The 21835-nt window shown below is 55.2% G+C and overlaps 2 protein-coding genes across 7 annotated transcripts in view; both read right to left on the bottom strand.

Annotated features, from left to right (window-relative positions):
- Nucleotides 1-718: 718 nt before the first annotated feature.
- POLD4 (polymerase (DNA-directed), delta 4, accessory subunit) lies at nucleotides 719-2921 on the bottom strand. 5 transcript variants are annotated; one of them, XM_011942373.1, is made up of 5 exons: nucleotides 2651-2894; nucleotides 2344-2433; nucleotides 2042-2153; nucleotides 1165-1190; nucleotides 719-1045 (listed from the first exon to the last, which is right to left on the bottom strand). In XM_011942373.1, exons 1-4 carry the CDS (start codon nucleotides 2745-2747, stop codon nucleotides 1166-1168), a joined length of 324 nt encoding a protein of 107 aa, XP_011797763.1. In that variant the 5' UTR covers nucleotides 2748-2894; the 3' UTR covers nucleotides 719-1045; nucleotide 1165. The 5 variants fall into 5 exon arrangements, with proteins under 5 accessions (XP_011797763.1, XP_011797762.1, XP_011797760.1 ...); XM_011942372.1 differs by having other exon boundaries at nucleotides 719-1190; nucleotides 2651-2921; XM_011942370.1 differs by having other exon boundaries at nucleotides 719-1190; nucleotides 2042-2433; nucleotides 2651-2876.
- Nucleotides 2922-13475: 10554 nt separating this feature from the next.
- The window catches only part of CLCF1 (cardiotrophin-like cytokine factor 1), a 9960-nt gene continuing 1600 nt past the window's right edge, over nucleotides 13476-21835 (bottom strand). Inside the window, exons 2-3 of one of the 2 annotated variants that reach the window (XM_011942377.1) lie at nucleotides 16765-16931; nucleotides 13476-14924 (exon numbers count right to left, since the gene is read on the bottom strand). In XM_011942377.1, coding sequence (XP_011797767.1) covers nucleotides 14430-14924; nucleotides 16765-16917 — 648 coding nt within the window. In that variant the 5' untranslated portion in view covers nucleotides 16918-16931 and the 3' untranslated portion in view covers nucleotides 13476-14429. Of the gene's footprint in view, nucleotides 14925-16764; nucleotides 18210-21835 lie in introns of those variants that run through there. The other variant, XM_011942376.1, reaches the window with a different exon arrangement.

Here is a 21835-nt window from a genome sequence, read left to right as displayed (position 1 = left end):
TATCAGCTCACTGCCAGCTCCGCCTCCTGGGTTCACACCATTCTCCTGCCTCAGCCTTCTGAGTAGCTGGAACTACAGGCGCCTGTCACCACACCCGGCTAATTTTTTGTATTTTTAGTAGAGATGGGGTTTCACCTTGTTAGCCATGATGGTCTCCATCTCTTGACCTCGTGATCCGCCCACCTCGGCCTCCCAAAGTGTTGGAATTACAGGCGTGAGCCACCACGCCCAGCCATCAGTTTCTTACCAAAGCCCCTCAGATGATGGCCATGTCTGAGCAGGTCCTGCAAGTTGAGACCCTCCCCAGCTCTGCTTTGATCAAGGTGGTCCCTGATATGGGAAGCCAGAGGTGCTTGCTGGGAATGTATAGATATGTTTGGACTTCATGAGCCATGGACCCCAAAGGTCCTTCTCTGGCAAAGCACCCATGTTTGTGAGGTCGGCACTGCTTAGCAAACCAGGTGGCTGGCATGTCAGGTAGGTTCTCCCTGGCTGCTCCAGGAAGGTGAGTCATGAATAGTTTCCCTGTGGGCCACCAGGGGACACCAGAGGTCGCTCAGCTCTTCCGAGGACTTGTTCCCTCTCTTAAGCTGTCTTCTCCCTCTCAGGCCTAGGACTTTCTTGAAGGAAAAGAGCTGTGGTGGTGGTTCTCCCATCTCCTAACTTGCTAGGGACTGCCAGTCAAAGCAGGGCTACAGTAAAGGACTGAAGGTCAGGATTCCAGGCTTAATATTCTTTATTGGTAAGCATTAGTGAACCCCTTGCCCTGGGAGCTCAGCCAGTCCTGCTCTGATTCCTAGCCATAGGCAGGACAGCATCTTTGCCTCATGGATCAACTGTCCATGTCTGGCTGTGCCTAACTTGCCACACCATGCGTCAGGGAGACAGGCAGCAGGTATTGGAAGGTGATGGCCAGGTCCTTTTCCCCAGTGACCACTCTCCATCTAGAAGCACTCTGCTTCAGCTGTGCAGGCTTTTCCAGGGGGGTTCTGGGAGCCTGCTGGTTAGATGGAGGAGTTGAGCCTCTGATACCTCCAGGTTCTGCCTGCCAAGGGTTCCTCCGCAGCGGGGCTGAGCTGCACAGGAGCAATGGGCTTTTGCTTCTGTCCTGAGATTCTTGGGTGATGAGCAAGACAGCCAAGGGCAGGAGGTCATACATGGTGCCTCATAGGGGATAGAGATGCCAGAGGCTGTAGAAGATGGGGTGGGAGGGAGGGAGGGAGGGATATCCCAGAGAGAGAGAGAGAGAGTCAGTTGTTGAGTCCCTGGATCTGATTTCACCAGCTATTCTTGGCCATGCCCATAGTCCTTGGGAAACCCCTCGGTTCTAAATAGATAGTTCCTTGGTTCCTGGGTGTACCTTTGCCCCCGACTAGCTTGTGGAGGTAAGAATTATTGGCCGGGTGCGGTGGCTCACACCTGTAATCCCAGCACTTTGGGAGGCCGAGGCGGGTGGATCACGAGGTCAGGAGATCAAGACCATCCTGGCTAACACAGTGAAACCCCGTCTCTACTAAAAATACAAAAACAAAATTAGCTGGGCGTGGTGGCGGGCGCCTGTAGTCCCAGCTACTCGGGAGGCTGAGGCAGGAGAATGGCGTGAACCCGGGAGGCAAAGCTTGCAGTGAGCCAAGACGTGCCACTGCACTCCAGCCTGGGCGACAGAGCAAGACTCTGTGTAAAAAAAAAAAAAAAAACAAAATTAGCTGGGCGTGGTGGCGGGCGCCTGTAGTCCCAGCTACTCGGGAGGCTGAGGCAGGAGAATGGCGTGAACCCGGGAGGCAAAGCTTGCAGTGAGCCAAGATTGTGCCACTACACTCCAGCCTGGGTGACAGAGCAAGACTCTGTGTCAAAAAAAAAAAAAAAAAAGGATTATTACAGTAGCATGTCCTCCTGAGCCAGGCACCTTATAGAACCTTCTTGCCTGTTCAGCAAGGCCCTTCAACCCTCCATCCATTTCTCCCTCAGGTCAGGACAGCAGGGTGACCATGCCTGGAGAAGGCCCTGCCTCCCCTGAAAGCCCTCGCGGCCTGTCTCTGACCTGCACTGGAAGCGGGGGTCTCCAGGGTGGGTCTTCAGCACCTCCCACACCTCTGGGGGAGGCTCCAAGCCCATCTGCTTGGCCCGACACCAGCGCTGCAGCCGTGTGATCCCTGCCAGGGTGGGAAGAAGACTCTGGAGCCTTGTGGGGGGTGGGGTAGAGTCTGAGCTGGAGAATGTATGTGTTTGGGGGAGACAGTGCCTGAGGGTCAGAGTCACACAAGCGCTTGGGTGACTTCAGAGACGTGTGGGTGACGGGACTGTCTGGGAGAGGCACCTCCGTGGGGCTGGGTGGATTCTCACCGGTGCAGGGCCCGTACTGCCAGGCCAGGTCAAACTGCCTCAGCAGCTCCAGCTCCGCTTCCTCCTCGTCGCGGGGCTGGGGCTCCTCCCCTGCAATGACAGCTGCTCTTCAGTGCGAGGCTGGCCTCACTCTCCTGCCCCTCACCTCCCAGCCTGCCTCACCACCCCTTTGCCTCTGCCACCCCGCAGCTAGATCTGGTGTCGGGAGGGGAGGACAGGCCACCTTTCCCCTTCCATCTGCCCCTCCGCCCACGTCCTCTAGGCCCCTCCGTGTCCACTCCTCCTGCCTCCCTCACACCTCAGAGACCTAGCTCGGGTGCCAGCTCCCCCTTGCTGTGCCCAGCGGGCCCCTCCCTCCTCTTCACAACCGGGTAGGAATCAGTGATGAGCCGCTTCCGGCCCATGGCGGCCACCCAGGCAGGCAGAGAAGGAGGCGACTGCGGGGAAGAGGAGAGACCAGCCAGTGGGCGCGAGAAAGACAGCTGCTGAGAGAGACAGACGGGGCCAGGCCAGCGGCGGGCAGACAAGATGACCCAGACAAACCGAGAGAGGAAGTCGCCGGGGTCCAGGGAGGGACGCCTCCCCCACCCCAACAAGCACGCAAACAGGAAAGACTTCAGCCAATGGCAGGCCGCCTGTGCGGGGCGGGGCCCTGGCGCTAGCCAATGGTAGGCAGTGTAGGGTGAGGGGCGGGGCGGTGCCACAGCTGTGGGCTGCAGGAGGAGGGGCAGGTTGGGGCGGGGGACCTGTCGGGATGCCCCTACTTCAATTCACCACCTCCCCCGGCCCCCATTGGTCTGCTGTGGGTCCCGAGAGACTTGAAGAGAGTTATCCTCAGCCTCTCACTTCCCGTTTTCCCTTCCTAGGCAAATGTTCTTTTCAGCTTCGCTAATCCCCGTGGCGAGTTTGTAACTCCCTAGAGCCCAGCTGGAGCCTTCACTTGGTCCTTTGGCCCGCCCAGCGTTGTGGGGGCAGGTTTGGAGGTCTGAAGAGAGTTTGGGCTAATCCAGGCCCCTTCCCTGCTCCCACCCAACCCCCACCGGCCCCAGGAGACCTGGCTGGAGAAGCCCATGGGTTCTGAAACCTCCTTTCTCACAGTCTGTGCCCAAAGATGCTGCCCACTCTTAGTCCGCGTGTTTGCCGTTTTGGCTCTCCTGGGGTCCCAAGTCCTGCCCGGCCCGCCCCACCAGTCAGGAAGATTCTATACTGAATAGGAAGGCAGAGCAAGGGTCTGGTTCCCCCACCACAATGAGTTTTGATCTCCAGTTCTTCATTGGCAAAATCTGCCCTCTCACAATAATGTTAATCTGAGCAGAAAATATTAACAGTAAACCTAACACTCATATTGCACATACCATGTGCCAAGTACTGTTCTAAGCACTTTCCCACATATTAATTAAAATAGATGTCAAAAAGTTTTTGAAAGTAGAAGTATAGCTCAATGATTATCACTGCCGAGAGTCACAGGCATTGCAGGGCCCCAGTTGAACCACAGTCTGTCCTGCACCCAGGAGCTCACTCTCACAAGGCAGACAGATGCACAGTTGTCAGTGAGAGGCTATAATTCCTACCAGAAGAGGGAAAGGGTGGGTCAGAGATTGGTTAGGACCACAGGGATGATTAGCATTGGAAGGCCTCCTGGAGGAGGTGGACTGCTGTAAACAATGTCTCTCAATTCTCCACCCGTGACCTTTGTCCCTTGGGCTCCTGTCATCACTGACTCACCCATACTGCTGCCTCCCCCTCATCAACTTCCTGGCAGGAGGCAAAAGTACTGGCCAGTGGGAGTCTGGGAACCAGCACAGGGACCAGCCCAGCTCTAATCACCCTCCAGAGATCCCATCCGGTTCTTCCTTCCAGGGATACTGGGAGGGTGGGGCACAGACTCCTGGGCTGCCGCCTGCTCAGAAGCCTCTGCCTCCTCCTTTCCCTGCTCTGGGGTCTAAGATGCTCTGTACTGGAAGAGGGCTAAGCCACTGGTGCTTGTGGGCACAAGGGAGGAAGCTGCTCTGGAGAGCAGACCACCAAAGGGGAGGTATAGGAGCAGGCCATGTCTTCAGGGTCCGCGTCCTGCCTGACTCTCCCCATCGGCGTCCTGGAGGCGGGCTGGTGGAGGAGGGAGCTTGTCAGGGCACTGCATGGAGCTGGAGGGCCCTTTCTGCTGTATTGTTTGGGCTGGGCCTATTCTAATCCCCCCATCTGCCTTGTGGACTAAGTGGGGCCCACATTCAGGGAGACAGTGTCCTTGCGGAGTTGGGGATGGAAGCAGGGAGGCCCTCTATACCAAGGCTGGGAAGGGCCTAGGTGCTGAGTCCAGTCAGGTGCTGAGTATGCTAGGTAGGGATGGCATATAGGCTCTGGGGGATTGACTACCCCCTCCCCAGAGGGCCTCAGCAAGGGTTCCTGGGCTGTTTCTAGAGGTGTGTGGCACCCACCTCCTGAGTCCAAGCCCTGAGGGAGTAGGGAGCCATGGGTGGGGCAGACCCCTCCTCATTCCCAAGTCCCTCCTACCCCTGAAAGCTGATAGCCGTGGGGCCCTGCCACCGCCCAGGGAGCGTGAAATGGGGTGTGCTGCTGGGCAGCCACAGCAGCTCCTACCACCGCCTGGGACTACTGCCTTTTCTCCTTGGGCAGCCTCTGGCATCCTGAGCTGCTCTGTAGATGTTGGCTGGGCTGTCCCCACCAGCTTCCCCAGCTTTGCCTGGCTCAGGCACCCACCCAGCCTGGAAGATGTCTCCCTCAGGCTTCAGCTACCCCCAGACCCAAGAAAAAGATTCAGAGTGGTCAGCTCAAGTGCAGGCACCCTAGGCCTGGCTTTCTGGCTTGGAGTTGAGGGAACTCTCTGCAAGCAGCATTGCTGTTCTCTCTTAAATGGCAGTGGGGTTGGGCCCCCAGGGAAGAGTTGGCACCTAGGGATTTTGGAACCATCCCTGTCCAACTGGCATTCCCTGACTCAGCACCTGGATTCCTAAGGTGCACTGCTGACTAGGCTGGACCTTGGCCTTCCCATCCTCAGGTCTTTTTCCTTCCTTGCTCTCCAACCCTATCCACCTTCTGTACCTTCTTGCCTAGAATCCCTTCCCCTACTCAGGCAGCATCCTGGCCTCATTCCCTAAACTGCTGTCCTGGAGCCTGTTCAGGCTTCAGGCTGGATGGCCAGGCCAGAGGTCTGGGTTGGGTGCTGAGTTCTCTCTCCCTGGGGGAATGTCCTGAGACCCTTATGTCAGCCCCGACACCCAGAGGCTGGTGATGAGACTAGTAGGAGTGACCTTTGCACCTCAGCCTGGTAATAATACCCAACACCCTTGCTTCAGGGCCAAGTCCAGAGTCCTGGGGGTCCAGGAGAGAAAAAAACTGAAAAAGGAACCCAGCACCTTCCCAGGGGCTGAGGCCCACCGCTGACTGCACTCAAGGGAAGAAGGATTAGGTCTGGCATAGCTCAGACAATGTGGCAGGATGGGGGCCTCAGCACTGTGCCTGCATTCCCTTCCGCCTCCTCACCATGAGGTTTGTGGGGAGAGCAAGGTAGAGCTGGGAAGGTGGAGGCAGGTGGAGAGAGGGGAGCAGCTGCCGGGGGCCCAGTGGGCTGTGGGGTGGATCCAGCTCTTCTTCCCTCTCGCCAGTACCCTCCTTCCTCAGGCCCTTGGGCTCTGCCACCTACCCTGAGCTGGAAGTCAGTCCCACTCAGGAGATTCTGGGCAGCCAGAATACCCGTGGCCCCGCCCCCAACATACTCACACCCCGTGGGCCCCATTCCTCACCCTGTGGGCTAGAATTCTTTCAGGCAGTCATTCCTGGCCCCTCACTGCCCTCCCAGACACTCCCTCTTTTCCTGGTCCAGGTTCTGTGGCCTAGTGTGCTTCCATGGCAGCAGCTGGAGGGCAGAGGAAGGAGTCTCTGGGTTCTTCTGCCACTGCTGTCTTCTGTCCTGCTCCTAGCACCCTCCACACATCCTTCTGTAGTCACCTCTTTCACTTTGGCCATCCAGGCTCTGGAGCAGTTCCGGGAAGACTTGAAAAGGGGCCTTCTGGCCATTCCTCACCTTGGCCACCAGGTGTCAGACTTTGCCCAGTTGGGTGGGAGTAAGGTTCTAGTTAACCATTTCCACCCCATCAGCCTGGCCTCAGAGAGAGATCTGGGCAAGTTGGGGAGGAGCCTAGAGGTGACTGCTGAACTGGCAAGGCTGAGGCACCCTGAAGGTTGAGACTGGAAAAAGGACTGGAACTCGGGCCCTACAGCTTTCCCCCAGATCGGCCTCACTGCCACTGCCCCCACACCACCCCACTGACAAGGGCTTTGTCCCCTGCTGGGAAGTTCAGGAACGAGGCTGAGTCAGGGAGCTTGAGAATTGAGGGAACAAAGGCAGGGACAGTTGTAGCTCCACAGCAGAGGGGAAGCTGAGAGGGAGCTGCCCACTGGAGTGCCCAGCCAGGACTGAGTCACTAGTCCTTGCCCTCTAGGTTAAGGGGAACAGAGGGCCTCCCTTTGCCCTTCCCCATTTGGGGTGGCTGTGGCAAGTGAGAGTGTGTGTGTGCATGTGTGTGTAAGCTCAGTGCTTGAATGAGTCTCTCATATCATGAGGCAGCCTGTAAGTCTTGGATGGTGGGTCAGTCTTTGCAAAAGTGGAAAACTGGCAAGGTCTGAGTATTTTGCCATCTCTCATCAGAGCTTCCTCCAGCCCCACTTCCCCCAGAGGTTGCCCCTGCCCCAAGTGATAGTTCTCCATTTTATGCTCATTCTTTCAAACATAGGTGTATTTCCAAGCACCCAAGATGATGACGAGATTTCTAATCCTTACATGCTATCTGGAGATGACAGAGAGGAGGGTCTTCTCTTGCCCACTCCCCCATCCTTGTGGGGACATAAGGATTGCTAGAGATAACACACCCTCCACCCCTTGACATTTCAAGGTCTTAGAGTCTCATGTTAGCCTCTGGATACGTGGACCTCTGACTCTAAGGCCATACTTATGAGGTAGAACCTCGATAACCAACAAAACTCATCAAATTTCCTGAAGCAGTTCTGGATGGAAAACCAATGACTCACTCACAGAAAATGCTAATGCCCTATGATCTACCAGGTGCTCCCTGTGCCATGGTGCTGGCGTTTTCACAAGATGCCTGTGGGACACACTGCCAAAACATGAAGGAACAGCTCACATCCCCTGTCACCATCATTAGGGGCTGTTTGAGAGAGTTCAAGAACTCACACTCTGAAGTGCCCTCTCTGATGGTGCTCTCATCCCCCTCTCCCTCCACCACCAAGGGAGCCTTCTGCATCCTCAGCATTTGGGAACCCCGGCACTGCTCATTCAGGATTCTTCTCCTGGCCTATTCCCCTCCTCTGTTTCCCTCCACTGACCACTCTGCTCACACTGCCTGGCTCTGGCTCCCAGCCAATTCCAGTAGTTTCCAGCAGCCTAGAATCCCCCTTGATTCTCTGCCGTTCCTGCCTTGCCAATCCTCAGCCTTGGAAAATGCCCTCTTCTCCAGTCTGTCCCTCCCTCTGAAATGCTAAGGAATGTCACCGCCCATGGTGACAGGTCCACGGCAAAGGTGCCTGCTGATATCACCGGGTTCTATTTGGCTGCCCAGACACCCTTTGGCTCTCCTCTGGTTGTCTTCTTACTCCATTTGCCAAACTTCCCCATTTTTCTCCACCCGCCCCCTACTCACTCAGCAATAACATGTTTAGATCACAACAAAACAAACAAAAGCCTTCTGTGATCTTGCTAACCTTTCTAGATGTTTTTGTTTGTTTGTTTGTTTGTTTTTGAGATGAAGTCTCTCTCTTGTCGCCCAGGCTGGAGTGCAGTGGTGGGATCTTTTGTCGCCCAGGCTGGAGTGCAGTGGTGGGATCTTGGCTCACTGCAGCCAGCTCCTCTGGGGCATCTGAGACTATTGATCAGCTCTTTCCTTCACCCAAGCTGGAGTGCAGTGGTGTGATCACAGCTCATTGCAGCCTCGACCTCCCAGGCTCAAGCGATCCTCCTGCCTCAGCCTCCCTTGTAGCTGGGACCACAGGGCACCACCATGCCTGGCTAATTTTGTTTTGTTTTGTTTTTTGTTTGTTTGGGTTTTTTTGAGATGGAGTCTCGCTCTGTCAGCAGGCTGGAGTGCAGTGGTGCAATTTCGGCTCACTGCAACCTCCGCCTCCCGGGTTTAAGCGATTCTCCTGCCTCATCTCCCTAGTAGCTGGGACTACAGGCGTGCGCCACCACATCCAACTGATTTTTGTAGTTTTAGTAGAGGTGGGGTTTCACCATGTTGGCCAGGATGGTCTCAATCTCCTGACCTCATGATCCACCCACCTCGGCCTCCCAAAGTGCTGGAATTACAGGCCTGAGCCACCGCACCTGGCCAATTTTTGTGTTTTTTATAGAGACAAGGTTTCGCCATTTTGACCAGGCTGGTCTTGAACTCCTGGGGTCAAGCGAGCCTCCTGCCTCACCTTCCCAAAGTGCTGGGATTATAGGTGTGAGCCACTGTGCCTGGCCTTTTCTGTCAATTTCCAAAACACTATTGTCTTGACACACTTTTTAAATTCTCTAATACAGCAACCGTATTAACTGATGTCTTGACACTCTTTAAATCAGTTTAAGTCAAATTATCAAGGTTTGGCTGGGTGCAGTGGCTCACACCTATAATCCCAGCACTTTGGGAGGCCGAGGCAGGCAGATCACTTGAGATCAGGAGTTCAAGACCAGCCTGGACAACATGGTGAAACCCCATCTCTACGAAAAAAAAATCCAAAAAAAAAAAAGTCAGGTGTGGCGGTGCATGCCTGTAATTCCAGCTACTCAGGAGGCTGAGGTGGGAGGATTGCTGGAACTGGGAAGCGGAGGTTGCAGTGAGCCAAGACCGCGCCATTGCACTCCAGCCTGGAGACAGAGCGGGACTCTGTCTCAAAAAAAAGAAAAAAAAATTATCAAGGTTTTACTGTGCCAGGCATTACACCAAAATGCTGTAGGGCTGGGCACAGTGGCTCACACCTGTAATCCAAGCACTTTGGGAGCCCACAGTGGGCAGATCAGATTGAGGTCAGGAGTTCAAGATCAGCATGGCCAATGTGGTGAAACCCCGTCTCTACTAAAAATACAAAAATTAGCCAGGCATGGTGGTGGACGCCTGTAATCCCAGCTACTTGATTGGCTGAGGCAGAAGAGTTTCTTGAACTTGGGAGGCGGAGATTGCAGTAAGCTGAGATCGTGCCACTGCACTCCAGCCTCGGTGACAGAACGAGACTCGGTCTCAAAAGAAAAAAACAACAAAACACTAAAATGCTGTAGTGATGCAAAGATGAATAAATCATGGGCCTTACCCTCAAGATGTTATTTGTCTTTTTTTTTCAAAAAAGACAGATACGCCGGGCACAGTGGCTTACGCCTGTAATCCCAGGACTTTGGGAGGCCGAGGCGGGCAGATCACGAGATCAGGAGATCGAGACCACCCTGGCTAACATGGTGAAACCCTGTCTATACAAAAAATTATCCAGGCACGATGGCGGGCACCTGTAGTCCTAGCTACTCGGGAGGCTGAGGCAGGAGAATGGCGTGAACCCGGAAGGCAGAGCTTGCAGTGAGCCGAGATCGCGCCACTGCACTCCAGCCTGGGTGACAGAGCGAGACTCCATCTCAAAAAAAACAAACAACAACAAAAAAGAAAAAGACAAATACACTTAACTCTTTTTTTTTTTTTTTGAAACAGAGTTTCACTCTTGTTGCCCAGGCTGGAGTGCAATGGCATGATCTCGGCTCACTGCAACCTCTGCCTCCCAGGTTCAAGTGATTCTCCTGACTCAGTCTCCCTAGTAGCTGGGATTATAGGCATGTACCATCTCGCCTGGCTAATTTTGTATTTTTAGTAGAGACGGGGTTTCTCCATATTGGTCAGGCTGGTCTCGAACTCCCAATCTCAGGTGATCAGCCCGCCTTGGCCTCCCAAAGTGCTAGGATTACAGACATGAGCCACCACACCCGGCCACACTTAACTAATTCTTATTCTGCCCCATCTCCATCTGTCTGAATTCTGCCCATCCTCCAAGAATGGTGTCAAATCCCACTGCATGCCTTTATGGAAAAGGTAACTATTGAGCACTTGCTGTGTGCTCTGCACTGGAAATACAGCTGTGGAAGTCAGCGAGAACTTCAGATGCCGTTTTCTCCCCTAATAGGTCTCACAGCCTAGAGGGCCTTCACCTAACTAGATGCAGTCTGTTTTTCCTAGTCTTCTGTAGTATTTTGCCTGGATCTTTCTGCATTTAATCGAATTCTGCCTTATATTCTACCATTTGCAGGGAAGGGTTTCTATTCCTTTTTCTTTTTTTTTTTTTTTGAGACGGAGTCTCGCTCTGTCGCCCAGGCTGGAGTGCAGTGGCCGGATCTCAGCTCACTGCAAGCTCCGCCTCCTGGGTTTACGCCATTCTTCTGCCTCTACCTCCCGAGTAGCTGGGACTACAGGCGCCCGCCACCTCGCCCGGCTAGTTTTTTTGTATTTTTTTAGTAGAGACGGGGTTTCACTGTGTTAGCCAGGATGGTCTCGATCTCCTGACCTCGTGATCCGCCCGCCTCGGCCTCCCAAAGTGCTGGGATTACAGGCTTGAGCCACCGCGCCCGGCCTCTATTCCTTTTTCTAGATTGTTTTGTCCAACACACTCATTGAACACCTTCTTTAGGATGGAGTCTAAGCTGGGTGCTGGTATAGTGAGAAGAAGAAGACTCAAAAGCTGCCCCCAAGAAACTCAACAGGATAGCACTGTGTAAGCTCTCTGATGATAGGACCTCCTCCTTACTTACCTCTGTATTCCTTATAGCCCCTACTTAATGCTTTGCATATCACAGGCCATGGCTTATTTTGACTATGTATGGAGACAGTCCTGATACCCTCTCCTTTCTATCTTGTTATACAGGGGGCAGGGCCTGCAGGTGCCCCTGGCCATGCCTGGGCAGATGTCTCGACCTGAGGAGTCTGGACCCCTCAGGGTGGGGCATGTTCCCTCTAACTTGGGCCAGATGACTCAGGGACATTCAGCAGAGCTGGCTTGCCTCACCTACAAGCAAGTCAGTAGCTCTTGCACCTACATTCTGACCTCTCCCTTTTCTAGTGGTTCTTGCACTTGCCGGCAGCTCTGTGTCTGCATTGCACGATATGCATGTGGCCCTTATTATTTCAGGTACATTGACCTTTTCTTCCCAGGTAGATTATAAGCTCTGTAAGGGCAGGGGCCAAATTAGGTTTTAGGCTTCTTTTGGCTTTCCTACACCAGTTAGCACAGTGACAGGCAGGTAATTAGGTCTTTAAAATATTTGTCAACTGATTGACATTGCCATCATTTCTTACTTTCTTCACTTAAGGTATTGTCTCCAGGAGGCCCTTATGAAATACTCATGTAGGAGGTGAGGACGATCTGGCTGTGACATCTGTCACCCCATTGATCACCAGGGTTGATTCGGCTGATCTGGCTGGCTAGGCGGGTGTCCCCTTCCTCCCTCACCGCTCCATGTGCGTCCCTCCTAAAGCTGTGCGCTCGATCGAAGAGGACAACCATCCCTGATAGAGGAGGATCAGTCTTTAGTCAAGGGTATACGAGTAGCCTCACTCCCCTGCTAGAACCTCCAAAGGAGCTCTCAAGGTTCATAAAATATCCATGTATTACATGGGAGCTGTTCATCCATTGACTTACCCAGTGGTTCCTAACTAAAGTATCATGACATGCTGCTAGAGCCTAAGTAATCTGTAATGACTACAGCTGCTGCTGCTACAGCCAAGCATCTGCCCTTTGTTGTTCCTGTTATCCTTTCCAGCAATCTTAGAAGGGCGTTTAATTATCCCCACTTTACTGACGGGGAAACTGGTCACTCATAGGTTATGAGTCTGAGGTTTGAGCTTAGGGCATCCTTTGAATAGCACCTATCCCATTCTCTCACAATCTGAGTTTTTCTTTTCTGGAATATGCTGTCTTACATTGGAGAGAAAGGAGTAGAGTTACAGCTAAGGACTGTGACTTGGTCACAGTCTGTTTCCCTCCTGAAGAGAGGAAGGGTGTTGAAGTGAGGGTCACTGCTCCTGAAGCCCCAGTGGACAGAGACAGGCAGGAGTCCTGGGGAAGCTGGGGAGTGAAGCCCAGGGGCTGACTGCTCAGGGTAGAGCACCAGAGGGGCAGATGAATAGCTTTGCTCATCACAAGGAGGCTGGGCCAGAGGGCAGAAATAGAAATTCAAGGTGGGAAGACAGACCTTTGATACCATTAATGCAATCCAGGAAGGTGAGGCTGGCCGGGCGAGTGGCTCACACCTGTAATCCCAGCACTTTGGGAGGCTGAGGCAGGTGGATTGCCTAAGGTCAAGGATTTGAGACCAGCATGGCCAACATGGTGAAACCCCGTCTCTACTAAAAAAAAAAGAAAAAAAAAGCCTGGCGTGGTGGCGCACCCCTGTAATCCCAGCAACTCGAGAGGCTGAAGCACAAGAATCACTTGAACCCAGAAGGCGGAGGTTGCAGTGAGCCAAGATCATGCCACTGCACTCCAGCCTGGACAACAGAGTGAGACTCTCTCAAAGAAAAACTGAGGCCGGGCACGGTGGCTCACGCCTGTAATCCCAGCACTTTGGGAGGCCGAGGCGGGCGGATCACAAGGTCAGGAGATCGAGACCATCCTGGCTAACATGGTGAAACTCTGTCTCTATTAAAAATACAAAAACTTAGCCAGGCGTGGTGGCAGGCGCCTGTAGTCCCAGCTACTCGGGAGGCTGAGGCAGGAGAATGGCGTGAACCTGGGAGGCGGAGCTTGCAGTGAGCAGAGATCGCGTCACTGCACTCCAGCCTGGGCGACAGAGTGAGACTCCGTCTCGAAAAAAAAAAAACAAATCCCAGAAAGGTGAGAAAGACTGAGCAAAGGCTGGGCGAGGGAAACCTGGATTAGACAGAAGCTGTGTGGGAGGACTGAGGGATCAAGGGGTTGGTGGTGGGAGCAGGAGTGGACAAGTCTGAGGTGCACCCATCACCCCAGTGCTGGGAGGAAGAGCGCCTCTTCCCAGAGCTCTGTGCAGCTTCACCAGAGGGAAGCAGGGAGTGGGAGCCGGGGCAGCAAAGAGTCTGATGAGCACCAGGAGGGGTGAGGCCGGGCAAAGAGACTAAGTTCTGGGGCAAGCATTTTATTTGTTAATACAAGAATAGAAATTCTGCAATAAATATCATCTAATAAATAACATCTCCAAATAAATAAATATTAATACAACACACTTAAGAGTCATGAGTGGGTGGGGCTGGGGGGCAGGGCCTGGGGGAGCTGCCACCCCACACCCCAAAATGCTACTGCAATGTAAACTTTCAGGAAATCCTGTGGTGTGGCTATGGTTGCCCTCCCCAGCCTGGGCAACCCACAGATACCCTGGGAAAGGGGGCAGAGAGGAAGCACTGTAATGCTGGAAGACAATTCGGGGCAAGGTCCTGATGCTCAGCTTGGCTTTTCTTTGCCACTCTGTGCTTTGGAGACTCCTGGGTCTGCTGTGGTCTGTCCCTGTCCTTCTGCTTTCAGTATTTTCTCTTCTGGTTTATAGGGAACCTCCATGCAGACCCCACCCCTGCACTGTTAATCTTATCTCTTTTTGTGTAGAATTGCCACCATGTTTGTTTCCTGAATTGGATGTATAGAGTGATTTGGGGGTAAGGGAGCAACACCCATCCAAGGAGAGTGGGGCAGCCAAAGGGCTTCACCCCAGAAAGGCATGTGTGGTGGTGGCCCCTCAACTCCTGCCTTCCAGGTGTGCCACCTGAGGGGCTGGGTGGGCATTGGCCAAGTGGTAGGCAAGAAGCAGGAGGCCATGACAGCCTCTGCACGAACTTGAAACACTTCAGACTCCCTGGAGCATGACTTCCTGTAGAAACAGGACAGGACAGAGCCTATTGCACCTCCTCCCCAGCTCAGACCTTTGGGAGGTGGGGAGGAGACAAGGCTGATCGCATCACACGCCCAGCCGGTCCAGGAGAGGGCCAGAAGCTCACAGGTGTTGGCATACAGGGCTGGCTCTCCCAAAGTGGGTGCAGGGTTTGAAGGGGGAGCGAAGAGGAGGTGGCAAAGGTCAGAAGTCAGAAGCCGTGAGCCCCCAGGTGCAGGGTGACTGCAGCTGCTGGAGGCTGCATCTTCTTCTTGAGCCGGTTGAAGTCCTTAGCCGAGCGCCACAGCCAGGTCTGCAGCTCCTTCAGCAGCCAGAAGTCATCCATCTTCTGGAGGAAGTCACTGTGGGCAGGGCCAGGAGTCCATGTGGGTTCAGTCCCAGGCAGCGGCTGGGGCAGTGGGTAGCCCAGAGCTGCCATGACGCCTGCAATGCTGCCCAGCAGGCCCTGGAGGCTGGTGCAGAAGTGGGCCAGGCTGCGGCGCAGCTCAGCAGTGGCAGCCTGACGGTTGAGGCCACGCAAGTAACACAGAAGGTGGCTGTAGGCCTCGTAGTTCTGAGTCAGCCGCAGTCTGTCATTGAGGCTTCGCCACACCTCCAAGTCAACAGTGGCCCTGGGCAGAGTCTCTGCCCCCAGGCGGGGAGGGTTGAAGTCAGGCTCATTGAAAGGAGGGCCCAGGTAGTTCAGCTGTGAAAAGGAGAGGGTGATGGGGAAGGAGGAGGGCAGAGCAGCTGGCTCACCACCGAGGAGATACCTGCTCCCAAAGTTTCTATTTTTTGTGTCCCCTGACACTGGCCCTGTCTCCATGCTAGGCTTCTCTATTCATGGCCTCCCTGAGTTTCTCCAATAAGGATATCATTTGTATGCAGATGACAGCTGAAGCAGTGGCGGTGATGAGCTCTCCAATGGAGAGGTGTAGAAAGAGGAGGAGGAGACGCAGGAGACGCTCAGGAAGGACGTGCTGATTGGCTTGGTAGGCAAACCTTGGGAGAGTGCCCGCTGTGGGGGCAGGACAGAGAGGAAGAGGAGCCTGGAGGAACCAGGGGGCGAAGCTGGAGAGGTAGAAGTTGGCCCAGGGGAGTGCAGAGGCCAAGGAAGAGGAGTTCGAGAAGGCAGCAGCGCTCAGCAGTGTGGCTGCAAAACAGACAGCAAGGAGAATGAGCCTTCAAAACACTGTCGGGCTTGGCAAGGAGGTGCCTGACGACCTTGGAGAGAACCACTGCTGGGGCCTGGGAGCCAGATTGCAGGGGGTTAAGAAGTGAGTGGGTGGAGAGGAAGTGGAGGCAGAGGGTGTAGACCACTCCTTCGAGAAATTTGGCAGGGAAAGCCAGGAGAGAAAAAGGGTCGGGAACTAGAGGGGGCAGTGGAATGAAGCAAAGGTTTTCTGCACAAGGAGCAAGAGAGAGATGAGAGGGGCCCATTGGCACCAGAGTCCCATTTGCCACTGACACACCCGGGCCCACCAGCTGAGGGGCTGGGGAGAGACGGGTACTCACTAACACTCCGAAGGAAGGGTTCAGTTGAAAGGATCTAGGCTGCAGAAGGAAGAAATGGAGGCAGTCTCATGAGTAGGACAGGAGGAAGGCTATGGAAGACAGCATGGTATAGGGAAGAAGGCAGAGCCCTTGCCAACCCTCTGGGGAGCGGCTGGGGCCCAGGGAAAGGGATGAGGGAGATGTATAACTGGGAAAGAAGGGAGAAGCAAGGGGAGAGGCCTGGGATAGGCAAGGGCCCAGGGGGAGGTTCACACGCTGACAAGCACAGAGACAAACTAATTTCCTCGGTGTATCCTGGGGCTGGAGCCAGCTCCCCCGCCACCCTCCTCCCTTTTCTTTCCCTGGCTCCAGAGTAGAGTCTGGGATGTGGAAGAGGAACACGGGAAGAGGGGGCCGGTTCCCCATGGTCCTCGGCTCCTCCGACCCTCCTTCCTTCTCTCCTGGGCTCTCTGAACACCTCTGGACCACTCCCAAATCCTTATAGCATCACCTCCATCCACACCCTAAACGCCCTGCCACTACTGCCTGGGTTCCCTACAGTCCCCTTCCCCCATGACCGCCGTAGGAGGCCCAGCTAGGATGGGAGAGGCAGACGGAAGGGAGGCCCCTGGGTCCAGAGCAGCAGGGCCCCAGGTCTGGGGGTAGAGGCGAGCTGGAACTCAGGCATGGGAGGTGGGGCCCCTCCATCCCCACCCAACCCCGCCCGCGCAAGAGACACCACAACACGGTGTAAACAGAGGAGACTTCCCCAGCCCCCAGGGGGAGGCGGGCGGCTGGGCTGGCAGCCAGTGGGGCAATGGGCCAAGGCGGGTGCGAGGCCTGCCCACATGCCTAGTCCTGGGGCGAGGAATGGGGAGGTGGGGGGGCCACCTAAGAGGGAAGGGCAGTAGATAAGCCAGACAGGGGGACTGGTGGGAACCAAAAAGCCCCTCCTCACCCCATCATTTACCAGGACCCTCCACGGTTAGGACTGTCTTCCCCCAACTCCTCACTCCTCCCCAACTCCCAGACTACCTACTCTGGATACTCACATAGGTCCCAGCCAAGCTGCGGAGTTGGTGCTCCAGGTAGCGGGTGAGGTCATAAGTTTTCTGGATGGAGGGGCCAGGCCCTGGGTCCCCTGTGCGATTGAGAGCTGGCACTGCAGGGAGGTGCCAGAGCACCGTGCACAGGCACGCTAACATCCCCCACGAGTCCCCTGTGGGCAGGATGGACGAGAAGCATGAGTGCGGCCCAGGCCCACACGGGGAAGCGTCTGGCAGCCCCTCAGGTGTCTGTCCTCACCTTGGGCCAGAAGGTGGGTGAGGGTGGGACACCAGATGGGAGGCAGAGGGGATGGAGTAGGGAAAACACTCCTGGCGAGAGGGGAGAGAAAGAGAGGCGTGTGTGTGTTTGAGGATGAGGACTTGGCACGCATAAGTGTCTATCAGTAGATACTTGAGAGTGTATCTGTGTGTCAGCTGAGAGAGTCTTTGGCATGTGTGCCACTGTGTGTGTGCCAACATATATGTGTGTGTACATGGAGGGATGGGGCCAGGCCTAGGGGCTGCAGGTCGACCTGCCTGTGTTCCAGTTGTACTATAGCTTCCTGCCAGTCTCCTAGTCCCACTGCAGCTTGAGGGGAGTCAGAGGGTGGGAGACAGCACATGTCAGAGCTGGCAGGCTGAGCAGTCAGCCCCAAGGGAGGAAGCAGGAGAGAGGAGGCCGCCAAGAACACAGTCGTCCATAGGAGGCAAGGTATAGGGTTAGACCACCAGGGTCAGGCTGCCTTATGGGGCTAGTTTTGGGTATATTCTAGGATGTGATTCCTGAGTGTAGGAAGCATAGGGTGGGGTTAGATTGAAGATTTAGTGCTCACTCTCAGGGAATGGTGGCAGTGTGGAGGTTCATGCCATTCTTGGTGTTAGGTGGGGAAAAGTTGGACTTCAATGAGGCCTTTCCATCAGCCTGCGAGGCTAGGGACAGGAAGGGAGAGAGGTGCATTTGATGAGTCGGGCTTGTTGGCTGATGGCACTGCAGAGTTTGGACATCCCAGGATACCAGGAGTCCAGAGGCCAGGGTTGGGTGCTGTAAGGAGGGACATGGGCAGTGGGGAAATACGCTTTTCTGGGATTTTAAGTGAGGACCAAGGTGAGGATTGAGTGGACACTTTTGACTGGCATAGGCAGTTAGGGTTTGGCTAGGATAGATATAATTGGCATTGGGCTAGGTTAGATTTAAGGACTGGGTTACTTTAAAAGTTTCAGATTAGTTTAGACTTGGGATTTGGTTGATTTAGTGTGGTTGAGGTTTCAGTCCAGCAGGGGATGTGGTGAGGTCTGGGCAGGCAGAAGGTGAGCTGGAGGGCTGTGACTTGGTCGGTTTAGATACCAGATGGGGCACTGCTTATGTCATGAAGAGCAGGGCTAGTTTGGGTTTTCAGCTTGAATAGGTGTGAGGTCACGAGTGGTTTCTTTCCTTTAATTTTTTTTCCTTTTTTTTTTGCTGCCACCTTCCCACCGCTCCTATAGTTCATATTTTATACTCTCAGATTTTTCTATAATGACATAGGTTGCTTTGATAGGTAGAAATAACTTAGATGGATATAACACTTTGCCCATGGTTAGGATGGGATTTGAAGAAAGAATGAAGACTAGGTTAGGTTTAATCACAGCGCTGGGGCAGAGTTTTGGAGAGGGCTACTAACTAGGAAGGATGCAAGACTCCATTTGTATAAAACATCTCTTATGGAGGACAGGGGTCAGTGAGGACTTCGGCAGTGGCCCCCTGGTCGGTATGGACTCTTTCAGATGTGTGGCTGGCCAGCTTTACTGAGGGAGCACGGGGGTGGGGTACCACCAGTCACAGGGTCTTGGTTTGAGGCAAGTGTGAGTGTGTGTACACGCGTTTATTTTAGGACAGAGAGTAGGGTCAGGCACTCAACTGCTCCCTAGGGAGACTGGCTTCCCCTTTCCTGTGCCCTCTGAGCCTATGGCTTCCTCCTGGATGCTGCGTTCCTCACTCTTCCTTTCTACCCCTGGCTCTTGCCTGACTCAGTTCCTTTCTCCTCCCTGTTCCTCACATTCCAACACAACTCCAAGCCTGGGGATCTGGCAGTCACCTCTAGGATCCTATGGGTACAGAGTAGAATTAGTTTTGGAGATTGGAGACCTGCTGAATTGGGCAGCGGCCCTCCCAGCCTTGAGGTTGCTTTCAGCATCGAGTCTGGCTTCATTCAAAGTTAGTGGCAAGGCTGAGGGTCCCAACTGAAGCAGGGGCTGGGAACTAGGCATCCCTCTTTACCCAAGTGTTGACTGGAGTTCTAGGTTCTGCCTATGTCACGGCCAAGAGGTATAGTCAGGAACCCAGCTCGGGACTTATCCCTCTCCCATTCTGAGCCCCGTGGGACATCCCTAGGGGAGATCAGCTCCCTACACAGGGACAGCAGGGGGAGAAGCCTTTGGATAGACAAGAACTAAGTCATCTGGGCAGAAAAAAACGGTTCATGAAATTAACCAGACGAGGCCGGTGTTTCCAGGAATATTTCAGTTCTGAGGTAACTGTGTCGTTGCAGGCTGGGGGTGGGGGGGGGCAGGGGAGAACAGAAGGATCCGACGGCCCACAGAGAGAACTGGAAAGAGGGAAGGGCTCTCAGGAATCCAGAGGGAGAAGAGGTTAGGAGAGGAGAAAGGGGGGTAGAAGGACAGGGCTCTGCCCCTGCTATGACAGCTTTCACTCTGGGCAAACCGTGCCCATGCCCATGCCCGTGTCTCAGGCAGCAGGGGGAAAGCAGTGTGGGGTGCACACTTGTGGTGTAGTTGTGAGCTCGGGAACCTAGCACAGCTCGCTTGCCTCCTGAGGAGAGTGCATGGTGGGCTTCCTGGAGCCCTCATCCATCCTCCCTTAGGCTCATGGTGTGCAGGTGGACCCCGACCACTGGGACTGTGTCCTGGGTCCCCCTCTCCCTCTCCCCACCAATCCTGGCCCCCAGCCCGGCCCCGGCCTCAGCTCTGCCTCTGGCTGCTGCCCACTGATTGTTTACATCCCCTCTTCTCTGTGTGTTTATAAATCTGGCTGAGCACGTGAGGAGCTAATGAGTGCATCTCACGTTTCCTGCAGCAGCCCCCCACCCCCTATCCTGGCCCCCACCCGGCCAGCTCCTAATTCCATCCAGATCCCTGGGCCCTGGGAACCAAGGCCCTCCTCATGAACACACACACACACACATACACACACTTTCTCTCAGTCCAAGGAAGTGACCGGCCACCCAGACAGCTGCACAGGCAGGCGCACCCGTGTGCACGTCTTTAGCCACTTTAGCCAGCTGCCCCTCAGTCCCTGGCCTGGACGCCCCCGGGCTGAGCTTTCCCAGTGAGGGTGAGGGCTCAGCCGCGCAGATGTACCAGGGTGGTTAGGGTGGTAGGACAAGTCAATGGGAGTCTCTGCACCTGGGACTATAAGAGCTAGGCTAACAACTATGAGCCCTAAAATGTTGCAGCCAGGGAGGCACTGCAGAGCTCCAGAGGTGGGGCATGGTGGCCTCAGGCTGGACTGAATATGGGAGCCAGGAGGAAAGGCCAGACCAGGACCAGTGCGGTTGGAGGGGTCCGTTGAGAGGAATTGAGGGATGGAGTGGGTTAGGCGGAATAGGGGAGGAGTGGGTGAGGGATGGAGTGGGTGAGGTCCAGGCATTGTGACTATAGGAAACTGCCCTAAGGGGAGTGTCCTGACCTGCCTTCCCAGGCAAAGGCCCACAGAAACCCATCATCCTTCTACCCTCTGGTCTGCTGCCTTCCCCTCTCTTACTTCTCTCCCTTCTGCCTTTTCCTTGGTTCCCTTTCCCCCAGGCCACTGAGAAGTAGTTTGGTGAGTGGGGACACATGGGCCTGGAAATTGGGAGACCTAGTTTTGCCACCAACCCCTTTGGTGACTGTGGGCTTGCACAGGGAGGTCACACTATGCATGCTCAATTCCTCCCAGAGGAAACATGTGGGGCTTCATCTCTCCTCTCCTCTCCAGCATTCCCCTCCCCGCCCTTCTCTTCCAGCCTAAATGACAGAAGTCACTGAGGCCCAGGGGAAGAAGCTGAGGGTGGGCCAGCCCCCTGCCTTTTGAAGTCAGTAACCAAGCAAGCGAGACAAGAGTTGGCCTTTGGCTGGAGCGAGAGGGTTCCTGATTGTGCCGCAAGAGGGCCCTGGGTGTGCTTAGGGAGGCCAGCGGGGAGCCAGGGGGGAGCCCAGCAGCCCACTAAGAGCCAGAGGCAGGGGGAGCAGTGAAGGAGGAGTCCAGGGCAGTGGTGGGTGAGTTGGAAAGGGTGTTACTATCAAGAGGGGTGCGGGAGGGGCTGGGGGAGAGTTCAGAAGCCAGGTGTGCACAAGAGGTGGGACGTGAGGAGGAATGTGAAGTGTCAGCCAGTGGCTGGTGTGCAGGGGTGGCATGCAGAAGCGTGACGGACAAGAGTGTGGGACTGTGAATGAAGGGGACAGGGAGCCATTGCACCCATCAGCAGTGTCACTTCTGGGGCTGCCGGGTGACAACTGCCATCTCTGCTTCCTCCCCTGGTGGAGTGTGTGGCTCCAGGGTAGCGAGGCTGTCGGAGGTGGCTGGAGCGCGTCTGATCTGTTAGGGGAATATGTACTCCCGTCCTGTCCGGTGTGAGGGGCAACGTGTGCTCCCGAGCGGTAGCGGAGGTCAGTCGGGGGCAGTGAAAGCACAGAGGTGTCCCTGGATCAGGGTCAGAGAAGGAGGACCCGGCAGAGCAGTGTGCCCAGTGCCCCCCACCCCCAGCCTCTCTCCAGGGCTTAGCCTGCACCCGCCCGTCTCCCCTCCTCTCCTGGCAGCCCCTCACACCTCGAGGGGGGAGGGCCAGGCTGGGAGTTCCTGGGGGAACTGAGGTCCTCTGGGATTGGCGGGGGTCTGTAGGGAGGGCTCCAGGAGCCCTGCGTGGAGTTGTGGAAAGGAAAGCGGGTGGGGAAAGCAAGCATGAGGGGACTCTGGCGAGCCCCGGGGACTCCTTCGAAGGTTTCCTTCGAGGGGCTCGGCCGGAAAGCTGCACGGCGGCGGTCGCCAGCTGGCCTTCCTTCCCGGCGGTGACCTCTCGCTCTGGGACCCCTCCCGGCGCTG

This window comes from Colobus angolensis, unplaced genomic scaffold (genome assembly GCF_000951035.1).
Source record: "Colobus angolensis palliatus isolate OR3802 unplaced genomic scaffold, Cang.pa_1.0 Scaffold21, whole genome shotgun sequence".
NCBI classification, from domain to species: domain Eukaryota; kingdom Metazoa; phylum Chordata; class Mammalia; order Primates; family Cercopithecidae; genus Colobus; species Colobus angolensis.
Note: the sequence above shows the minus strand (reverse complement) of the source record. Positions and strands in the feature narration are given on the sequence as shown.

Excerpts from the sequence above, each read along its gene's own strand:
- POLD4 (XM_011942375.1), bottom strand. The coding sequence starts at position 2,747 with ATGGGCCGGAAGCGGCTCATCACTGATTCCTACCCGGTTGTGAAGAGG. Across the intron at positions 2,434-2,650 it reads GGAGCTGGCACCCGAGCTAG|GGGAGGAGCCCCAGCCCCGC; the intron begins GTCTCTGAGGTG and ends CTGTCATTGCAG.